At 49.6% G+C, this 18366-nt stretch overlaps 1 protein-coding gene across 2 annotated transcripts in view; it reads left to right on the top strand.

Moving 5' to 3' along the window:
• GRIPAP1 (GRIP1 associated protein 1) overlaps positions 1–16500 on the top strand; it is a 68676-nt gene extending 52176 nt beyond the window's left edge. For both annotated transcript variants that reach the window (XM_053370479.1, XM_053370480.1), the window contains 2 exons: positions 8577–8731; positions 15774–16500. In XM_053370479.1, coding sequence (XP_053226454.1) covers positions 8577–8731; positions 15774–15866 — 248 coding nt within the window. In that variant the 3' untranslated portion in view covers positions 15867–16500. The remainder of the gene's footprint in view (positions 1–8576; positions 8732–15773) is intronic.
• The last annotated feature ends 1866 nt before the right edge of the window (positions 16501–18366 follow it).

Genomic DNA, 18366 nt, shown 5'->3' on the forward strand with positions numbered 1-18366 from the left:
TTGAAGTGTCCCCTGCCTGCATGTGGCTGTTCCTCCTCGCCCGTGACCCTGTGCCTCCCACCTCTGCGTTCCTTCCGTGACAGGCCGGGCCTGCGGAAGGGACCTTTCTGTGCCACCGGTGAAGCCGAGGGGGCAGGCCCCTCCCCCTGCAGCAGCCGGAATGACAGCCTCCGTGGGGACCTGCTGTCAAACCCTGTTAGCGCCACTTCCCATCACCAGGCACAGACAAAGGCAGGAGGAAAGGGCTGTTCCCACTCGGCTTCACTGCGGTACAAAGGGAACCATGTGCAGCGCAGCTATCCCAGGTCCCTCTGTCTCCTTTGCACTGCCCTTTCGGCTCTCTGCAGCTCCTCTTGCAGGCCTTGCAAAGTCTGCAGGATCTGCTGGAGGGCTTGCTTTTAACACCTCTCCTCAACGTTCTGTAGATTAAAGTCCTGGCTTTTCAGTGTTGGTGCTGACCTTTAAAGCCCTAAACGGTTTCGGTTCAGTATACCTGAAGGAGCGTCGCCACCCCCATCGTTCTGCCCGGACACTGAGGTCCAGCTCCGAGGGCCTTCTGGTGGTTCCCTCATTGCGAGAAATGAGGTTACAGGGAACCAGACAGAGGGCCTTCTCGGTAGTGGCACCCGCCCTGTGGAACGCCCTCCACAGGAAAGGAAATAAGTAGCTATGTTATCTTTAAAAGACATCTGAAGGCAGCCCTGTTTAGGGAAGTTTTTAATATTTAATGCTGTATTAAGACTCGATTGGAGGCCGCCCAGAGTAGCTGGGGAAACTCAGCCAGATGGTCGGGGTATAAATAATAAATTATTATTATTATTATTATTATTATTATTATTATTATTATTATATATTTTGTTTTCCTTACAAGTTTCTAACCCATGTGGTTGCAGAAATAACCTTGAAAGAGTTGTGGTTCCTGATAGAGGCCCTCTGGGAGTCCCAGGCCAGCCGTCCTCAGTCCCGCAGGGTGGTCCGATGGTACAGGATGAAGCAGGTCCAGACAGTGGCCTGTGTGCGGAAGCTGCCTGGGAACTCCCATCTTTGCAGCCGTGCCTTGGTCTGTTGTGGAGGAAAGGCAGGGTAAAAATGAAATAAGTACAAATAAAAATAGATCTGCCCGTTTCCCCCCCCCCCCCCCGCTGCCCACCCATGTCTCACTACTTCTCCTCTACTGTATAATTTTGCCGCAAGGATGAGAGGACTGAACCCTGTGTGGGTGTCAACATGAGTTCAGTATTAAGCTTCAGATAGGATCCCGAGCTCCACGAACTGTGGGGTCTTCGTTCTCTACACACACACACGCAAATCGTGGGGAGAAGTAAGGTCTGGGCAGCCCTGCTGCCTTGAATAAGCTGCTTCTGTGCTCAGTGCTGGATCGAACTGATGCCTTAGCATGTTAACTCCCCGCATTTCTGAGATCAAATAATCCTTGTGACAGAATTCCTGCTTAATGTTGCTTTTCAGAGAGCAGATCATTGGTAATGCGGCTTTCACAGCTTCTGGGTTGCTGACATTTGCCCTCTGGATGGTGGTGGTGGGATGTCTCGATGGCCGCATGTTACCTGCATGGCTAATGTGTAAGAGAGAGAGTGCAGTAGAGGCTCTGGTTATGCAATGTGCATCGTGGCCAACGTAGGTTTTGAATTCACATCAGAAACCTGACTGAGGCATCAAGCCTTGTGTGGTATGAAATTACCCTTGATGTGAAAGGGGGCTGATGTGAGGGCCGCCGCCACGGCCCTCAGTCAGGATTCTTTGATATAAGAGAGCCTTCAGATCCTTTGCAAGTTTGATTCCACTGATCTTTTAAAAATTCCTCTCTCATACTTCTGGCACCCTTGCCAGCATTCCACCTTGAACATTCCCAAAGCTTGTTGAAGCTTTTGGAGTTCCCAATTTGGTTTTTGGGGATCATGGTCCCTTGGCTAATTCAATTAGTCTTAACCAAGATGCTTTGTTGGGGATGGGGCTAAAAATTGTGCCTTGACGGAAGAACATTTCCACAACCTGCATAAATTATACCAAAAGGGATTTGCATCTGTTTGCATGATGCGCTCTGCTGCTCCACGTGGGACAGAATCAAGATGCTTTGCATTGCAATGAAGCCCCATTTCCTGATGAATGGAGATCCTCCTCCATGCTCCTCCCTCCCTCTATCTTATGCCTTCCAAACTTTCACTCCAGCAGCCTTAGGGACTAGAAGCTTCTTTCCCTTAACAAAAATTTAAAGCAAAGCTGCAGATCTCATGCTACTGAAATTTGCATCTGCCACCAGATTCTGTGGCTCTGCTGTGTGATTGCAAAACCATAGCCTATACAGAACTTTAGTCCCAACCAACTTGGGGGAAAGGGGGCTGGGCCCCAGATAAGGATCTGACCACAGCCTACAGTTGCTCTGGTTTTATTTCGGCTACCAGTGAAGTGGAAATTCCACAAGTTTGGGGGTAGTTTGAAGTAGGGAGACAATGGCTTGGGACTTCAGCTTCGCTTTAGGGCGGGTGGAGAGAGCGGAAGCCCCCCCGTATCTCTTAAGGAAGTGGCTTCTCTGTGCTTCGTGGGCTTCCTCCTTGGCAAGAGGGAGAGAGATGGAGGAGGAGCAGGGCTCTTGGAGATTGGATGTTCCGTTATAGGTGGAAGGTGCAGCCAGGGGGAGAGTCCAGGGAGAGCTCTCTTGGTTTTTTGTCCCGCTTTCTGCGCACCAAGGTGGAAAGCACAGGTGGCCCTCGAATCTCCGCTCTTGGCACGAGAATGTGCGGGCTCAGCAGATTCATTTGGCAAGTCAGTTGGAGCAAGGAGCCAGGCCGCCAGGCCATGAGATTCTCATTCCCAGAGCCCCTCTCCGACAGACTCTGCAATCCGTCCCCCAGTCCCACAAACCCACATAGCATTCACACAGGGATTGTCTCCTCCGTTCTGCTTTGTTTTCCCTGGCTTTGAGCCCCCTCTCTCCCCCCTTCTATAAGAATCCCCACCCCACTCTCGCCCCGATGGTGATCCCGCTGCCATTCCTTTGGCCCACCTGAACTTGCCAAAGAGCAGTGGTGTTGGACTCAGCCACAGTGCCAAGGACGAGAGAGGGGGGGGGTCCTGCGATGTTGAGGGGTGACGTGCAAAGGGCCTCTCCTGTGCTTGGAGGTAAAAATCTGGCAGCTGGGCTGGTGGGTCCTCTTGAGCGGCTGTGGATAAGTTTTCCATACTTCCACGCAGAACTGCGCCGCGGGCAGGGAACAGGAGCCAGTTATAAATAGCTTGCGCAGGGTCGCCTTCGCCTCAGCTTGGCAACACACAGCCCAGCCAGTGAATATTTCATGAACGCTAAAAATACAAACCTCCTCCTCCTCCTCTTGCATCTTGTGCCACTTCCTTCTGCCTTTGCCTGTCATTCTCAGGCAGATTTGTCCTCCAAATCTTTGTAACTGAACCCAGAAGTCACTGCTGGCCTTCTGCTCCAACCACTTGACCCTGCTGCCCCAGGAGTCCTCAGGGTGTATGTGTGTGTGTGTGTTTCTCTCTCCAATTAACTCCTCTTTTATTTCTACCTCTCCTACAATATAAACTAGATGGATTTAGCCTCAGGCAATTACCTTAGGTTTTGATAATTGAACTGAGGTTCCCTCTCGCCCCATCTCTGGGAGGGGAGCGGGTTCAGTGGATTTGGGCTTTGCAGATAGGAGGCTAAGAGGAGAGTGAGATGTTTCAGGTGGGAGGCTTGGTCCAGGGAAAGGACGGTAAGCCTGGTGAATTGTGCAGGGGCAGACAGTGGCTCATACTCTAGGCCCGTGGGTCTCCAGCTATTGTTGCACTACAACTCCCATCATCCCTAGCTAGCAGGACCAGTGGTCAGGGATGCTGGGAGTTGAAGTCCAACAACAGCTGGAGACCCAAGGATGCTAAACACTGCTCTAGGCGTTATTCCTAAAGCTTGTGAGAGCGGGCCAGGCTTGTGAACTCTGGGACTAGCCAGAGGAAAGTGGGCCTGATGTCAATGTACTCATCAGCTAGGAGGATGGAGGGGAGAGAGAGAAGCAGCGACGCTAAGGGTGCCACAAACAAAATATTGGTGGTTTTCCATTCCCATTTTTTTTTTTAAAAAAGCATTGACAATTAAATGTTTCCAACTTAGGTTAAAAAAATGCTATTGAGAGATCCATGGAACAAACCAAACCAAAAGAAAAACGATTTGAGATTGAACAAGTGATGCAGTTTGGCAATGAGGCATACGATATATTGGGAATAGATAGATATATCAGGCCTGAATAGTTCTGTTTCTGTGACGCCTCTGCTTTAGTACAGCATGTCAGCCCAAATGCACATGCAGGTCATTAAAAAATTTCATATCTCCATTGCAAAAAATCGAAAACAAAACAAATCGCGGGTGGGGTAGGGGGAAGATGATAACATCAGTGGGAAGAAAGGGGTTTTGCACTCAGAAGCCCCACACTGGCCGACTTGAGCAGGAGGACTCAGAGGTTGCAACCCCTACTGGATGGTATGGGTGATTTTGAAGGTGAAGGAGCTGCTGGGCTGTTGGAGGCGATGCAGGGATTTCACTGAGTGCTTTTAAGACACGCCTAGTCATTTGGATGCTGCTGCAGGTCTGCCCTCTTTATCAACAGCAGTTAAGCACAGCACAGAGGGAAGTTTTGGCAGGCAGGCGGCCCAAATGCTAATGCACCTGTTATCCTGCCCTAAAGAGCAGCTTCCTAGTTGTGGCAGACTTCATGCTCAGGTTGGCAGAACCTTCTGTTAGTTTAGACTGTTTTCAGGGTGGGCAAAGGGCTGAGTTTCCTCCCACCTTTCAGTGAACGCTAACAGGCAGAAGTGGGCCCGTGTGGGGTTGCGGTACATGACTTTTGCAGGCTGCAGAATTAGGATTTTTGTTGTTGTTGTTGTTGTTTAACAGTGGAGAATTTTAATTTTTAAACTTGCCTATACTCAGCCCTGGGGAAGGGCGCCACCGAGATCATAACTCAGGTTGACAATTGTGCACAAGGGAGACCGGAGTGGTTGTGGTAGTCACTCAGGGTGAACCGAAGGGTGTCAGAGGCGATCCTGTGTACGAGTTGGGTTTGGTGGCGGGAGGAGCGGAGGCCGGGAGTCAGGATACCTGGCTCCTTCCTCTCCTGTGTAAGGCAGGGGCGTTGTGGGGGTGAGCGACGCATGACGGCGCAGCCAAGGGATGGAAGGATTTCTGTCTTGAGAGACAGGCCGGCTGATGAGTGCTGAAGCTGCAGAGCAGGGAAAGCAGGTGGGATCGATCGAGTTGTCAGGGTTACTTTAGCTCGGCATCAGTCTGGGGAATCAAGGGCGCAAACTAAAACGGACAGCTACTGGGGCAGTGGGGGGAGATGCCTGCAGAAAGAGCACAGGAATCCTGGTGCTCAGCCTTAGCCTTTTCTCTGCGACTCTTTCAAGTACTTATTACAAAGCACAGAGGATGCTACCATCTAAGCTCCGTCCTCGAAGCTGCTTGGAATAGAGCTGTGTGCATAGAACCAGGGCTAGCATGGGAGTTGGTTGGAACTTTTGCATTCTAAAATAACCAGCCCCATAGGAAGGAGTAGAAGTGGGGTCAAACCCAGGGGTGATGGGTCAAGACATGGAACCTAGAGGAATCTGGTGGACCAAGACAGAACCAGGATGGAACCCGGCAGGTTATTGGTTGGAGATGGGCAGTAAATTCCAGGTTCTGGTTTCTTGAAACTCAGTACAGTGGTACCTCGGGTTAAGTACTTAATTCGTTCTGGAGATCTGTTCTTAACCTGAAACTGTTCTTAACCTGAAGCACCACTTTAGCTAATGGCGCCTCCTGCTGCTGCTGCGCCGCCGGAGCACGATTTCTGTTCTCATCCTGAAGCAAAGTTCTTAACCCGAGGTACTATTTCTGGGTTAGCGAAGTCTGTAACCTGAAGCGTATGTAACCCGAGGTTCCACTGTACTGGTTAACTCACGGTTTTACCACGCAGCCTGGTTGACCACTTGGCATCCCTGGGCTCGACTCGATGATGTTGCATCTAGCCTGTGGCCATTCATTCCCTGATATCCCCGGACGTGTGGTCCCCAAGTGTGGTTACTCAGTGGTGAAGAGGGAGCACTCTGCACAAGCTCAGAGGAAGCTCTTGCTAGTTCATCCAGAGCTCAGCTCTGTTTTTTAAAAACAGGCTCCAAAGCGACGTGTGTGTGTGTGTGTGTGTGTGTGTGTGTGTGTGTGTGTTTGTGTGTGTGTGTTTTATGATGCCCTTGTACCTGGTCATAGCCTGTGCCCTGCTTGCAGCTTGCTTGTTTGCCTAACCCCACCAGTCCAGGTAGTGGCTGTGGTGTTAATGGGGGCCATGTCATCGTCATCCGTCCGGTGAGCCTGCCTTCCCACTCACAGAAGTTGCAAAACAGCAGGAAGGCCTCTTGGCTGTTCCTTCTAGCATACGAGTTAAGAATCTCATTCAGTTCCTCTTCCGCAGTTTTTCTTTTCTGTTTGAAGCCAGTTTCTTGGGGTGGGGGCGGAGGATGGGTGGCTGCTGTTCTCTGTTCCCCTGCTGTTTTGCTAATTTCGTGGCTGAGCAGGTTTCAGGGAAAGACCCCAAATTTATGACAGCTCCCTAAGGAGATCAGAGCAGGCCCAGGCTCTGGAGAAGAGGGCAGTGAGCAATGGTTAGAGAGCAAGGGAGGTGATGGTTGTGGAGAGAGACGGCTCAGCTGCAGGCTGCCAGTTCTGAAAGGAGGAGCAGGTGATGGGAGGAAAGTGGTGGGTGTCACTGTTGTTGCTTTTAGTATACAGTGGTACCTCTGGTTGCAAACAGGATCCATTCCAGAGCCCCGTTCACAACCTGGACAGAATGCAACCCACGCCTGCACACACACAGGTCGCGATTCACCACTTCTGCGCATGTGCGTGACATCATTTTGCGTGTCTGCGCATGTGCGAACGGTGAAACCCAGAAGTAACCCTTTCCGGTACTTCCGGGGCGCTGTGGTCACAACCTGAAAAGACGTAACCTTAACCGAACATAACAAGAGGTATGACTGTACTTAATGTAACACCCACTAGCGGGAGAGGAGTGTGTGTTTGTGTTGCCCCTGGGGGGAAATGCTCATTGTTTTAGTGGTTTTTCTAGGCATGGGGGCCTTCAAACAAAGGTGAGATTGTTTCAGCACAGCTCCCTCCCAACGCTCATTCAGAGCGAGGGATAGCATGGCCTGCTTTCACTCTGAACTGGCTTTTTAACATTGTCACATAAGCAAATCTGGCGCTGCAATTGCCTCGTGTCTCCCACATGGTCCCTGGGATCGCTCAGAGGAGGAAGGGCCTAAGAGGAGAAAGGGGGAATTATTTTCCTCAAGGGTATTTCATGGTATTTGTTACTCCCCTTGGAGAAATGGCCAAGAAGCCCTCAAGGTAGCTTGCAGTAAGCAGACAGTCATATGGAACCCCTGACAATAAAATAACTAGAAAACCAGCTCAGCAGCTTGGGGGAGAAGGCCAGCCAGTATCGACCTGAAACCGTGTTTGTTAATGCACTTCCTAGGAGTCTCCAGGGGAAAGAGCCTTGCAGAATGGCCTGGGAGTCTTGGCTCCAGTGGGGAGGTGGCATAGGAAGGGACCTGGAGCAAGACTGCTGTCTGAAAGTCCTGGGCATGAAGTTTGTTGCATTTTGCAAGTTATAGTGCTGGTGCTTTTGTCCCATTTTCCAGCATTTCCCTTTTTGCACTGCGCTACTGGTTGTGTTATGGAACTTTGGCTTTTCGGCAGTTCAGATTTCAAATGGTGGGAAAGAACTGTAGGCTGGGACGCCGCTCCACCTTCCATCACATGACATTACATGGCGGAATTCTCTTGAGTTGCAAGTGGAAATGGGGTTGCAAATGGATTTTTTCCCTGGGAACAATTAAAAATTAGCACTGAACTTCTGCTAGATTCCACCAGATTACCTGACGTGGCTTCTTGCAGTCTCTTTCTCCCTCTCTGAGGTGCTAGACCTGTATCCGGTGCTGCTGCTTCAGACTGGTGTTGGGGAGAAGTACTTCTTCTATATAAGTCCCCTCCGTATCATACGTTTAATATCCAGTCACTTGCAACAGTCATGGCTTCTGCCAAAGAATCCTGGGAACTGTAGTTTCTCAAATGAGCTGAAAGTTGTTAGGAGAGACCCCTCTTTCCCTCACAGAGCTACATTTCCCAGTGTGGTGTAATAATCAGTCTCCCTTCCCAAGGGGTATAAGGGTCTCCTAACAACTCAGCACCCTTAAGGAACTACAGTTCCCAGGATGCTTTGTGGGGAAGCCATGACTGTTTACAGTTGCATGATACTGCTTTGAATATATGGTGCAGATGGGGCTATAGAAAGGTAGTTGTCAAGGAGCAGGATTCTAGCAGAGTCCTGACATGCTAGCTTTCTGTGTTTCCGGGTTAAGGAGCACCTAGTCGTGTGAGGCCCCCTTTTGCTCTCACAAATGGTACATCCCTGACAGAGGTTTATCCCCCACTCCCGAGAACTAAGTTTGAGATGTCCATCAAACCACTACACACCCACTTCCTCTCTCTCTCTCCTCTCTTCCCCTCCGCCCAATTCTGACAGACGTGTCGGGGGCCCACGGGCAAGTCGACCGCAGCAGCCTGAGCAGCGTCTTGCGGGACCTGGTGAAGCCGGGAGATGAGAATGTGCGGGAGATGAACAAGAAGCTTCAGAACATGCTGGAGGAGCAGCTGACCAAGAACATGCACTTGCAGAAGGTTTGTGGGCGCAGCCTTGGGGACCGCGGGTGAGGCGTGTGCCTGGGGAGGGTATTATCCGAGGGCGCTAGAGATGGGAGCCGGTTCCAGGAGAACGGCAGAGCCAAGAGCCAGTGTGGTGTAGTGGTTAAGAGCGGTGGACTCATAATCTGGTGAACCGGGTTCGCTTCCCCGCTCCTCCATATGCAGCTGTTGGGTAACCTTGGCTAGACTTCTCTGAAGTCTCTGAAGTCTCTCAGCCCCACTCACCTCACAGAGTGTTTGTTGTGGGGGAGGAAGGGAAAGGAGAAAGTTAGCTGCTTTGAGACTCCTTCGGGTAGTGATAAAGCGGGATATCAAATCCAAACTGTTCTTCTTCTTCTTCAAGAGAAGACAGCAGAGCAACTGCCAGCCCTGAACCCCGCTCCCTGGTCCAAATTGAAAGTCGCCATTAACATACTGCAGATAGATCTCATCTTTCATGGGGGTTACGTTCCAGGCTATCATGCAAAGCCAGAAAAACAAAACAAAAACCCCGACAATGAGCAAATCCCCCAAACTCTCCTCTGATGACTCTCCAACCTCCTCTACAACTCTCTCCATGCACCTCCAAAATTCTCTGCAACTTCCTCTGCTCCACCGACTCTCCAGCCACACCCAAATGCTATCCCAGTGGCTGATGGGTTTGCCAGTCACCCCCCTTCCTCTTCCCCTCCTTCCCCTTTGCGTTTATGTATTTATTTTTCACCAATCCACGTAAAGTTGCAGTCACGTCAAGGAAACCAGTGATCTACCTGTATAGGATCATGGGCACGTTTCTGAACACATGTCAGCCTGAATGGATAAAGAGTGTGGTGCTGATAACGCCAAGGTTGCAGGTTCAATCCCTGTATGGGACAGCTGCATGTTCCTGCATTGCAGGGGGTTGGACTAGATGATCCTCGGGTCCCAGCTCTACAATTCTATGATTCTATGTGGTTAAAGTGTTCCTAGTTTATACATGTAACGCATACACACAACAATGCAAGGGAGAAAGGTAGAAGTCCTAGCTAACTTTTTGGAGGGGCAGAAAGCATGCCGTTACGCAGCTGCTACCTGCAGTCTGGAATGGGACAGTCCAGGAGCAGTTTTACCATAGGATGAGGGTCCTTCAGAGGAGGAGCAGGAAGCTGCTAGAGGAGGTACCGGCTCATCCCACTCGGTTCCCCCTGCCTGCTGCATCCACTGGGTTCTGTGCTCTCATAGGTGAAGGTAAAGGGACCCCTGACCATTAGGTCCGGTCATGGCCGACTCTGGGGTTGCGGCGCTCATCTCGCTTTATTGGCCAAGGGAGCCGGCATACAGCTTCCGGGTCACGTGGCCAGCATGACTGAGCCGCTTCTGGCGAACCAGAGCAGCGCACGGAAACGCCGTTTACCTTCCCGCCACAGCGGCACCTATTTATCTACTTGCACTTTGATGTGCTTTCAAACTGCTAGGTTGGCAGGAGCAGGGACCGAGCAACTTTGTGGGGATTTGAACCGCCGACCTTTTGATTGGCAAGTCCTAGGCTTTGTGGTTTAATCCACAGCGCCACCCGCGTCCCCTGTGCTCTCATCCGGCTGGGCTAATGGACAGCACTGCTCAACCCTGGGGCCACACCTGCTCCTGCAGGCTCTTCTTGTGACCCTAGATCTGTTGTTATTGTTTTGTGTTTTTGTTTTAACTATTTACTTGTGTTTTTACCTCGTATTTTATCCTGTGAACTACCCTGGGGTCTTGTGATGAAGGGCAGTATATTATTATTATCAATTTTTATCATCATTTTTAATTTGTGTACCGTCTTTTTATCTTAAATATTCAAGGCGGTTTACAAGCTGAAGAAACAAAAAACCTACATCTTATAACAATCTAATGCAATAGAAAAATGTGATAATAAAACATAACTTTAAAATAGGTAACCTATATCAAAAAAGTAACTTTCAACAATCATTAGAATAGTATTAAATAATAATAACATATAAAAGTTAAACAGAAATCCACTCAGCAGTTGCAATAAATAATTTCTAAACTATAATCAATAAAACAGCGGCAAACCACAGTACGTAAAATAATACAATACAAATTGAGAGGCAGAGACTAGAGGGTGGGGCAAGGCAGGTGAAAGAAGGCCTTGCCTCATGGAGTCTCTCCCCTCACAGTTCTGCCTCTTATTATTAGACTCTTCCTTGTGTGGAAAAGGAACTCTGCACATGCTCAGAAGCACACAACCTGAGAAAGTAGGGTTTTTCGGGTATTTCCCCCCCCCCAAAAAAAAAACAGTTGGCACATGTGAAATACATGGGGTCAAGAGAGGAAGCCTTATTGGAGCACCTGGCTCCCCAGGGACTAACAGTGGCAGAAATGGATTGGGTGGGGCAAATTCTCCAGGGAGGGATCCCAGCAAATAGCAGCAGAAGGTGGGGTCAGCGGGAGGAGAGTCCTGCTGCATCTTAACAGGGACGTGCAACTGCAAAATGGAGGCCAGTAAGGACTTGGGGTGGTTCCAGACCAGGTGTCAGCAATGGGCTGCTTCACTCCTGTGGAGATTGCTCTGTGGGCCGGCACCGCGGAAGCGAGTCCCCGCTCTGTGCTGCGCTGGTTTAGCCGAGTGGGCAGCTGGGTTCAGGGGCGGCTTGTGGGCTGTTTAGACGCCGCTTGTGGGCCGCAGGTTGCCGACCCCTGTTCCAGAGAGATTGCAAGCAGGGTGGCAAAGGGGCCAGCTGGGAGGTGGCCATCACAGTGAACCAGCAGCAGGGGCCCAGGGCCCTTCCCCATAAGCCCGCTTTCGTCCCACCCCTGATTTCACACACACGAGGCTGTTACATGTACCCAGCCGCTAAGGAACAGCTGAGAGCTGAAAGCGAGCAGCGGAACGGGGAGCAGCTCCACAGCTGCAGGAGATGGGGAGATATTTCTCCCTGGCGAATAAGGGCAGCTGGCAACTCCTGGGACGTTGGCATCTTTTCCGGGTGCTCCTGCCGTGAGCCCAGGGGGGCCGGCCTCCGGCAGCTGCCCTCCCGCTGCTTCTCTCCATCCTTCTGGTCTCGGGATGCAGGTCAAGGTGACTGTGAGGGGAACGGAGGAGGCCAGCGGGAGCCTGGCTCCTGGCACCGAGCGGCAGCTGAGGGAGTAGCAGGTTTCCCTCCCCATTACGAGCCGTGGTGACCTTGAGCTGCAGAGGAGCAGCCGCCGCCGCCGCCGCTTCCTTGTGCCAGAGATCTGCTGGGGCTGGAGCTGCCTCTCTTCCTGTGTCACAAATGGGTGACCACCCAAAGCCAGAGAGAGAGGCTGCCTCTGGGGCTGAGCAGTCAAACAGGACAGGACAGGGTGCGCAGGGCAGAAATTGTCCCCGCAGCCTTGAATGGGGGCGGGTGGGGGGGTCCGTTCTGGCCATCAGAGGGGCATGGCAGTGGGGGTGCTGTCTCCTGGGTCTTGCCCTTCTTTGCCCCTCCTCACGCAGAGGGTTGGGGGAGAGAAGAAGAGGACGCTAGTGCCCTCTCCAGCCCTTGTGCTCGGAGAGCCATAAATGCTCAGATCCTGCACAAGCATTCCTTGAGAAGGGGCAGTGAGAGACTGGGCACGAGACCCGGCCACGCAGAACCCCACCTAAGGATGAGGAGCATCATATACAGTGGTACCTCGGGTTACAGACGCTTCAGGTTACAGACTCCGCTAACCCAGAAATAGTACTTCAGGTTAAGAACTTTGCTTCAGGGTGAGAACAGAAATCGTGCTCCAGCGGCACGGCGGCAGCAGGAGGCCCCATTAGCTAAAGTGGTGCTTCAGGTTAAGAACAGTTTCAGGTTAAGAACGGACCTCCGGAATGAATTAAGTACTTAACCCGAGATACCACTGTATTTAAAATGCATCTCTGGGTTATTTGTGGGGCATAGGAATTTGTTCATTCGCCCCCCCCCCAAAAAAATATAGTCTGGCCCCCCACCAGGTCTGAGGGACAGTGGACCGGCCCCCTGCTGGAAAAGTTTGCTGACCCCTGGCTAGCCTTTCTCCCTAGCATATTATTTTTCGATGAGCAGGGAGGGGATTTTGGGGCGGTGATAAGGAATATGGAATTAAGTACTTAACCCACTGTATAGGATATATTCTGAGCATATGCAAAGGGTTTTCTCCCCACTCCACTGTATTCTTCCCTTTGGAAAACTTGCAGCAGCTTATGGGGGGGGGATTCATTGGGATATATGTCTTCCAATGCACCCCTGTCAGCCACAATAGCTAAGCGAACCCTCCATGTTCAGAGGCAATGTACCTCCAAATACCAGCTGATGGGGACGTCAGTCTCCCTGCCCAGCTCTTCCAAGTTTCTCAGAAGCATCTGGCTGACGGCTGCTTAGCAATCAGGGCTGTGTAGACCTTAAGTCTGATCCCGCAAGGCCGTTCATGTGCTCACCTGTTTTAATCACCAGCGCTCACAAACACAGGCTATAGGGAGAGGCGAGAGGGAGCCCGCCCCAGCAAAAGACTTTGCAGCATATTGGCCTTTCCCCCCCCCCTTTCCTTTTTCAATATTAACTTGATGTAGAATCTGATCCTTCCAACGTCCTAATGGAGCAAGGGGACGAAAGAGTGATGTCAGCGGAAAGAGGCGGCTATTTATAGCTGCATCTGAGTGGGGAGGCTTGGGGGGAGCGGAGCTGCTTCAGAGGACGGACTGTCAAGGTTGGGGCTGCAAAGGAGCGGTCAGTGCAGCGGGGTGGGGGGAGGCAGAGGGAGGAAGCTGTCTTGGAGACAGGGTGGGCGTGTTGCAGGGGGTGCAAGCCCACAGATAATGTGGTGCTGGGGAGGAGGGGTGTGGGGTTTGGGGTTTGGGGCAGGTTGAGGTGTGTAGGCGACCTGAGTGGGGGCCTCTAGGGGGCGCTGTGCAGCTGGGAAAGAGGCTGCCAGCCAGAAATACTGCAGGTGGTGTGGTTGGAAGAGGCACTGGTCAGAAGGAGTCTTTGGGGGGGGGATGCTGTAGCCAAGGGAGCGTGGTCTAAGAGATGGCACGTGGCTTGCCTCCAAGAGGTCCCTTTCGCTCTCGAAATCCACACTTGGTTCGTTCTCTCTCTGCCTCTTTTATTGATTGTGATTGGTTCTTTATCTCGTGATTTTTTATTATAATTTTTTTAATATAATATTTTATTAGTTTTAGCAATAGAAAAATAGAACAATAAAAACACAGAAAAACATAGAAAAAATATGAAAGACAACAATACAAACTTTCACAATACATAAAGTACAAACATTTAGAAAAAGAAAGAAAAAAAACAATAAATAAGAGAAACACAAATCACTCTTTTCTAAATATTCATCTTCACTTAACTTACTTTCCTGACTTCCTCACGCCTCCCTTTTTTATATCCCTTTTTCACAATTAGTTCAGCAAATTCATATCCTTTTATTTCTTGATTTTTAAAAAATGTTTCCCTCTGAACTCAAGCCCAATGGTGATTAATAAGAAATTTTTAACTGCATCATCCCATAATGAATTTATATATTTATAAGGTTTTAATCCTTCCTCTGGTCGCAAGTCATCTCATTGATGTGTGTCAGTAGCCACAGCCTGAGAAGGGTGTCCTGTTCAGATCTGGTGTTTCCTCTTAGCTGCATCTTTTCCCAATACAGTGGTACCTCTGGATGCGAACAGGATCCGTTCCGGAGCCCCGTTCGCATCCTGAACATAGCTGTCAACTTTTCCCTTTTCTTGTGAGGAATCCTATTCGGAATAAGGGAATTTCCCTTAAAAAAAAGGGAAACGTTGACAGCTATAATCCTGAAGCGAACGCAACCCACATCTCCGCATGCACGGGTCACGATTCGCCGCTTCCTTGCATGCGCATGATGTCATTTGAGCGTCTGTGCGAGCAGCGAAACCCAGAAGTAACACGCTCCGTTACTTCCTGGTCACTGCGGAGCGCAACCCGAAAACGCTCAACCTGAAGCTACTTCAACCCGAGGTATGACTATGGGGCAGGGGACTGAAGCGTTGCATTCCCTTCCTTTCCCAAACTCAGATTTGTGCCTGTGGCTTCTTCCTGTGCCTCTGTTCTCGGGGTTGCCAACTTACTGTTTTGAAAAAAGACTCTCCTCCCCGCCGTCCCTGAAGAGGACAAAGAGAGCTAAGGCAGTAGTGTCTCAGAGGCAAGCCAGAACTTGATGGACCAGAAGCAGGGCTGAAGAAAACTGGCCGGCCAGGGTGGAGCCTGGCAGAACCGTAGAATTGGAAGGGGCTGCGGGGGTCATTTGGTCCAGCCCCCTGCAATGCAGGAACCTTTTGCCCAACATAGGGCTTGAATCCATGATCCCGAGCAGAGCCAGGCAGAGGCCCGGGCCAGGTAGATAATGTGCCCCCCCCTTTTTACCCTGGGGATAACTGAAGTCTTATAAATAAGAAAGTATATAAATAATTTTCACAAAAGTTATGCTGACAAATAATTTTATTCCAAGGCTTGAACCGTATCTGCATATAAAGACAAAATTGAAAATATAGATATACAATAGTGCTTTTTTAAAATACATAGAGAAAAGGATTATTTTAAGTATTTACATTTAAAAATGCTTTCCTAGCTTTCTTTTCTGCAAATTCTTGAATTATGCAGGAAAAATCAAGCAACATCGCCTTATCGTGGTTTATGTTTATCATTGCTAAACCATTTAGGCGTTCTTGAGCCATTGTTGATCGAAAGAAAGACTTAATTCATTTTAATAGATCGAAACTTCTCTCATTGGAGGCCACTGTAGCTGGTAATGATAAGAAAATGCGTCATGCAATTAGAAGATTTGGAAAAAACGTTTTCCAAATTCAAGTTTAGTATTTGATCGGCAATTTCTTTTGGTGACTGAGGCTGCCTTTGGAATCGGAGGCCCGTCTGGGCCTTATCCTGAGATTAAGAGTTTTACCAGGTAGCTGCAAACGTCGACCATTAACCTGAGTAGGGGCAGAGTGTGAATATGGGCAGGGTTTGTCCTGTGGGAGATGATGGCACCATCTTCCCGTGGGCTCAGCTGACCTGCTTCTTCCCCTTCCTTTCTTTCCCCTCACCAGGATTTGGAAGTTCTCTCCCAGGAGATTGTCCGCCTCAGCAAGGAGTGTGTTCCGTCCCCTGACGCTGAGCCTGCCCTGGATGACGCCGTCTGAGCTCAGTCCCGTCCTGTGATGCCCCATCCTTCACTTTGCCCTCGACTGCACTGCTGGCACGGGAGAGGGGGGTGGTTATTGGCGCCTTCTGCCTCCCTCCCAGTGGGTCAGTTCTCTTAACCTTGTTTTGTTTTAGGGAGGTGTTCAGTCCTCTCCAGCTAGCTGTCTTTCCCGTCTCTGCGCCAACAAACAAGTTTGCCCTTTAACCGCCTCCCAACTCAGGCCTCCCCACTCCCTGCCCTGAAACGGATTTGTTTCTCCTAAGTAACACACACACTGACTATCCTCTGTCTGCTTCTCTTTAAGGCTGTAGATGCTGGCCCTTTAAGAAGCACTGGTGGAGGTGGCCTTCCTGCAGCAGCACTCCTTGTGGGCTGGAGGGCAAACTGCAGCTTGGTTCTCAAAATTGACCCGGGGTGGGATGGGATGTGGTGAACAGAGGGGAATAACAAAGGAGCTGCAAAGCAGAATGGGAAGCATTCCTGCTATGGTAAACAGCCATTTCAAGCACCGCCCTTGAAATACTACTGCTCTGGGGATGTTTAACTTTCTCCCAAGCCTCTCTGTCTGCTTCTGACTCTTCAAGCTACGTCTCTGAATCCTACCTTCCTGATTCATTCATAACACCCCCTTCCCCTTGCATGCTCAGTCAGTCCTGAATCTTATTCTGCCCCAGCTCTGTCCAGCTGTTGCTGCTGTTAATAAAAAAGGTAAAATATTATAGATAAATAAATATAAATATATATATAGATATATATATATATTTGTGCTGATTCCCTCCCTCTGGGTGGGACTTGACCCAAGCGGAGCAAAACCCTTAGGTCTCCAGGAGGGGGGACTCTTGGGGCTCATTCAAGGTTCCAGCTGCACTTTTTTTCCCCTGTTGGGTGAGGGTAGCGTGTGTGTTTTATTTAACGTATCAATGACTTGTACAAGGCTGTAATTGTTGAGCAACTGATAATGCAAACAATGATTTTTGACTGGCTTCAGCTCTGTGTGTTGTTCTTGCTTTGAGGAGGGAGGGGGTGAAATAGGGGCTGAGCTTCCCTCTTTCTGTGCCTGAGGAAGTTGCTTCCAGCACCCTGGGTTCATGGTAAGGGGTGGAGGCTACTGGGGGGCGGCTGTTCCACCAGCTTGACATGCTGTGTTTGCTGGTGTGGCATCTACACCTGAGCTAAGTTCACCCAGCTCTTTCTTTTAAGAGGTTAGACCAGAGTCAGACCCCCTCTCCACTCGTCCCCTGCAAATCTTCACTTGCTGGCCCTGCAGCGGATCCTTACTACTGGAAAGAGGCAGGTGGGTGGCATTTGTAGACTTGAGAGGGGTGTCGTGGGGACTTAAGGCACATCACCAAAGTAAAGTGACCCTGGTTCTTCCCCATCCTGGTGTTATAAGAAAAAACTGCTCCTTTATCCCTTATGGGGTATCCAAGAGCCCGTAGAGAGTCCTTATGTAGAGAAAATAACAGGCCAACCAGAGAATATTGAGAAGCAAAGCAGCTAGGAAGCCTGATCTTTATTAAACTGTTGCAACAGGGTCCCCTGCCCACCCGATGCAGGGAGGGAGGAGAGGAACCCTGAACATTGGTGTGCAAGCTCTTCTATAGACTTTTGAAATTGCCTACCCTATAGCTCAAGACCACCCCCCAAAACATCATACTGTACATACATCACAGAAAGAGATAGTGCCCAGCAGAAATTTGATTGTGTTGCTTCTCTCCTGTACTGCCAGGATACCTGATAGTGCCTTATCTGATTGCCTTTTCTGGGCAGCCTGGCCATTCCTTTGAGATGGTAAATACTTAGTTCCTGAATCTCTTACGCCAGGCATAGTCAGCCCTCACGCATGTTCACTTCATCAAATCTGGCCCTCTTTGAAAAAAGTTTGGGCACCCCTGTCTTACGCATATTGATAGTGTGCTCAGCTTAACAGATACTTGCCAGACTGTATTTACAGGGAGGCGGAAGCCCCTACAGTCCAAAGACAATTGGAAAGCTTTTCCCATTTCCTTCCTTGCAGAGACATATTTGAGGTCAATTTGGGAGAGTCAAAATGGCTTCAGGATTGTTCTCCTGTACTATTTCAGACACGTGGTTTATATACTTATGTATTGTTTGCCTTCTACATTTATGAACATATATATATATATATATATATATATATATATATATATATATATAATATTATAATATATATATATTATATTATATAATATATATATATATATATATATATATATATATATATATATATATATATATATTATATATATATATCCCCTTAGAATTCCTATAACACTGTCTTCCTTTGACACCCACCAACATTTTGGGTCCTCTCTCAACTCCTTCTCTTTGTCTGGAAGAGACAATGCAAGCCAAGGATTTACTCATGCTTCTCCCCAGAGCTCTCTGCAAAGGGAGAATGGTGAGGGCAGTGGGCTCTTGTCTGTGTTTGTGGCCCCAACAAACACCTGACCTCGCAGGCCCAGCCCCAGAGCTTG

The sequence above is a fragment of the Podarcis raffonei genome, chromosome 17, assembly GCF_027172205.1.
Source record: "Podarcis raffonei isolate rPodRaf1 chromosome 17, rPodRaf1.pri, whole genome shotgun sequence".
Classification (NCBI taxonomy): domain Eukaryota; kingdom Metazoa; phylum Chordata; class Lepidosauria; order Squamata; family Lacertidae; genus Podarcis; species Podarcis raffonei.